Raw genomic sequence first — 380 nt, 5'->3', positions numbered from 1 at the left:
TGGGTGGGCAGCGCTGATCCCCCCACCCACCCCGCCATCATCCCTTTCCGTGGTTTCGGAAGGACGCGAGGCTGAAGGGAACCGTCTACCGGATCCGGGGCTCCGTCCCTGCCAGCAGCTACCTGCAGCTCCCCCGGACGGGGACGCAGTCGCTGGGGCTGGCGGGGCGCCCCTTTCCGTGGTTTCGGAAGGACGCGAGGCTGAAGGGAACCGTCTACCGGATCCGGGGCTCCGTCCCTGCCAGCAGCTACCTGCAGCTCCCCCGGACGGGGACGCAGTCGCTGGGGCTGGCGGGGCGCTACCTCTCCCTGCTCTTCCCATGCCCCATGCCCTGCAAGCTCTTCGTTGTCCACCTGGACGTCGGCTCCGTGATCCGTGAT

At 68.9% G+C, this 380-nt stretch overlaps 1 protein-coding gene across 1 annotated transcript in view; it reads left to right on the top strand.

The window, feature by feature from the left end:
- The window catches only part of WDR90 (WD repeat domain 90), a 46,099-nt gene that overhangs the window by 1,554 nt on the left and 44,165 nt on the right, over positions 1-380 (top strand). The window contains 1 exon segment of the mRNA XM_019471548.1: positions 63-368. Coding sequence (XP_019327093.1) covers positions 63-368 — 306 coding nt within the window.

The sequence above is a fragment of the Aptenodytes forsteri genome, unplaced genomic scaffold, assembly GCF_000699145.1.
Source record: "Aptenodytes forsteri isolate BGI_AS27 unplaced genomic scaffold, ASM69914v1 Scaffold26, whole genome shotgun sequence".
Taxonomy (NCBI): Eukaryota; Metazoa; Chordata; class Aves; order Sphenisciformes; family Spheniscidae; genus Aptenodytes; species Aptenodytes forsteri.
The sequence above is the reverse complement of the archived record's forward strand: the minus strand, read 5'-3'. Positions and strand labels throughout refer to the sequence as shown.